Genomic DNA, 3,818 nt, shown 5'->3' on the forward strand with positions numbered 1-3,818 from the left:
TATATATTAATATTATATTTATATAGTTTCATTATTTATTTACTTTTTTAATTTTAGACTATTCAAAAATTATTATTATATAATTCGAATATGAATTAGAATAATAATATAATAAAATTTAATTAAAATATTTTATCTGACCATAATGACTAAATTGATTATCGTCATGCATAAGGATATTAGATTTCCTAATATAAAAAAAATTTAAAATCATCATTAACATCCCTTTCATATTTTCTATTTCTGAATTATTATATGATGATTTTTAAACTTTCCATATACATATATAAAAATAGAAAAAGATAAACTAGAACCGACATCTCTTATATCATGTCAATGACAATATAAAAATGAAATTAATATCTGTATGAAATAAAATGAAATAAAGCCACTTAAGGTTTCCTATAAAATGAGACAACGATAATCAACGTCAACGCCAATCAACATGTCACGTCTTCAGTTCAAAATCTATTTATATAATAGATAACAAACTATCTCACTAAATCTCCTTAAATAACGCTATTTATAACTACCAAAACCATAAACTATTTACTCAAATTCTTAATGAAAACACAAAATTTTAATCAAATACTCAAATTCTAGAAATCCAATTTTATAAAAATTCTTCAAAAATTATAAAAAAAATCGTAAAATTTATAATGCCAAAAAAGATTATTTTTTTATAATTTTTATTATTTTTCAATTTAACTGTTTATATAACATTTTATACTGATAACAAAATCTATAATATATATCAATAAATCTATTTATATAACAAGCTCTATTGGTCCCCACACGAAGTAACTTATAACCAATTGATATGGTGGTAAAAGCTTTTACTTCCTTTTTTCTTTTTTCTTTTAGAGAAGGGCCGAAGCTTCCCCCAAAATTTGATCACATGATTGTGTCCAAATAGCATGCCTCGAAACTCAACAAAAATCACATCAAACTCTTCATAACCATAATCCTACCTATAACCATATCAATACTCTTCATATTCATTATCTTCCCCATAACCATACTCCTCATCCTCCTCGTATGAGCATAGATAAGCATTCTCGTGCTCAGACTCGTCACTAAAATTGTCTTCCTCAAAGCCACCATCTTCCAAAGTTGATGATCCTTTGGAGTGCTCTCTTTCAATCTGCTTGTCTCTGTTCGAGTCTATACCTTCCTTAGCCTTTTCGGAATCTTTCTCCTCCTACAAGGAATCAAACTCCAGGGTAAAAATTACTAATCGACCGATACTGGATTATCTATCTCCAAAACAACATAGCATATATATTACAGAGAGAGAGAGAGCATACAGGTTCATTGTTTAGCTTCTCCAGTGCATCATAGTTGATTTTTGAACTTAGTCCCTAGAAAAGAGGAAAAAACAACATCAATATGCCAACAAATATGGACCTAAAAACTTACTCGAAAGAAAACCTACAAATAACCATAAAATATAAAGAAAATTTTCAACTAGGCAAGACATGAAATGTAAATAAATTCATTGTAGATTAGTGGAATTTTCTTCTATGTTCTCAAGGAGGCATGAAACGACATTGCTTCAACAAGGAATATTCTACATCTGATGGGGCAGTTGAAATAGCCAACAACTATCCTTATACTTACCTTTTTCTTCTCCACCACCTCCTCCTCCGTTACTTTCTCCATCCTGCTACCAACAGCTTTCCTAGCAGAAGAATTTTTCCTTGTAGCAGGCTTGCTTTGTTTCTTCTGCCGTATAAGATACGGATGAATTTGAATAAGTTGCACAGAATTAGAAGCGGTAGCTAATGCAATTTTGAAATTCCATGCAAGAGTATACAGATACCCTAATAGTACTCAACCGTGTATATGAAAAGAGCAAAAGGTGTAATAAAGAATGTAAAAAGCAATACTTGTGACACAAGTTTCTAGTGTACAATGAAGTGTATTCAAGTGATTGAACAGTTCAAGCAGGATGACAAACGAAATGCATGGTTTAGTAGCACTTTGAGAAAATAACGAATGATAAAAGTATAGTTAAATGTAGTTCTATACATGGACAAATATCAGTCTGGAACATTCATAGAGAAATAAGGGAAAGCGTGTGAAAGTGGTTATATGAATGTTAAACAAATATGAAAACGCCAATTAAGCACTTCTAATGTTGGACTCCATCAGAAGAGATGAAGAATTAGCAGTTGGCATGACTGCTAAGAATTTCTGCAGCTTAGACCATAAGAAGTATTTTATATTCCCCATTGACAATACTCATAGATAGAATGAACCAAATACTTCCTCTCATCATTTATGCCTTGTTATATTTCCTCTCTGCTTAATAATTCTTCATCCCCATTGATCATAATTCACTCAGAACCTAGACGTATATCTTTTCTTGGCAGAAAGTGCATAAAAAAGCTAAATTTAAGTTCAAATTTAATGGACCTCTTGGTAGCCAATTTAGTTTTATGGAAAATTGCAGTGACAAATTAGCAATCAGACCAATTCATAAAACTCCACTAGTTCATAGTTTCACTCGGAAGATAAAGATTACTTATTTTATGCCTCTAAACCAGGCAATACACAAGAACAACAGTATCCAAAACAATTACTTTACAACTAAACTCACCTGAATTACTTTGGTTTAAAGATTCTCTATTCTTTTTATGAACTTAACCGTTAAGAGATAACAATAAATACCTTCAGCACACTGCTTACAAGCTTCATTGATAATTTTCAGTGAGAGATCACCAGCTGACTTCACGGCTCACTCCGCCAACTTATTGCTTAAATTCTACAACACAATCCGACATTCAAACTAGATTCATTATCTCATTCCCTACACTCCAAGACCAAGTATTCAGACAAGTAATCAGTTTCCTTTTTCTCTACCACTTGCCTCCTCTCTTTTTTCGAGTTCTAAACAAATGTAATATAAACCCAAAGACATTGCCATAACTGTAATTTGAATTTTGAAAAAAAATACAAAAAAGAGAGAAGAACTAAAATACCTTTTGATAATCTTTATTCATGGCTTCCCAAATGAACTTCTTGAAAAGCATCTCCTTTTTGTTGTTAAGATAACCAGTAATCTACAATGCATTTATTAGCTAAAATTTAAAATAATTTTTTTAAGAAAAAAAACCGTGATGTACTTACCTCGGCGTCATTGATATCAGATAAATCATCATCAGCAGATTCAGAACGCAACTTACGTTTAGATAAAACTCCATGTTTGTCTACAATGGAAGACATAGATCCCCTGTTTTTCTCCATCTAAGGGTATTTTAATCAAACAAACAAGTCAAAAATCCCCCCATAGTTTTCAACAAAAGAAATTTACTGAAACAAAAGCTAAATAAATAAAAACAGGAAAGGGATGAAATATTACGGTACCATGCTTAGACGGAGCAATGGCCGCCTCCAAGTTAACCCTTGAGTCACAGAATCGAGTTTAAAACGCCAAAACTCATTCGCTCTTTTTTTCTTCTTCTTTTTCGAAGACGTTGGAATCACGCGTTCCGTTCTCTTTATATACTAGGCGCTTGTGATTATGAAATTACGACAATGGCCTTGACCATACAGCCATCCACCTTTTTATGGATCGTGGGGTGTTTTTGCGGCTGAATCTGGGAAATTTATATTGGTATAAATACCCAGAACTCCCTATACTTTAAGGTTATGAATAATTTAATTTCTCTCTCAACAATGTAATTTATTTTCATATATTATTTGAAGTTAGTAAAAAAAATTAAAATCAGGATTAGTTATTTTCTTTGATGCATTCAACGTGTTATGTTTCAAAAGGTTTTACAAAAAAATCATAAAAAAAAATTAAAAATTAA

At 31.1% G+C, this 3,818-nt stretch overlaps 1 protein-coding gene across 1 annotated transcript; it reads right to left on the bottom strand.

Moving 5' to 3' along the window:
* Positions 1-661: 661 nt before the first annotated feature.
* LOC107961850 (uncharacterized) lies at positions 662-3,507 on the bottom strand. The gene is made up of 6 exons (XM_041115612.1): positions 3,370-3,507; positions 3,133-3,249; positions 2,985-3,065; positions 1,621-1,722; positions 1,308-1,361; positions 662-1,201 (listed from the first exon to the last, which is right to left on the bottom strand). The coding sequence occupies exons 1-6, from the start codon at positions 3,370-3,372 to the stop codon at positions 983-985; spliced, it is 576 nt and encodes a 191-aa protein (XP_040971546.1). The 5' UTR covers positions 3,373-3,507; the 3' UTR covers positions 662-982.
* Between the last annotated feature and the right edge of the window lie 311 nt (positions 3,508-3,818).

This window comes from Gossypium hirsutum, chromosome A06 (genome assembly GCF_007990345.1).
Source record: "Gossypium hirsutum isolate 1008001.06 chromosome A06, Gossypium_hirsutum_v2.1, whole genome shotgun sequence".
In the NCBI taxonomy this organism is placed as follows: domain Eukaryota; kingdom Viridiplantae; phylum Streptophyta; class Magnoliopsida; order Malvales; family Malvaceae; genus Gossypium; species Gossypium hirsutum.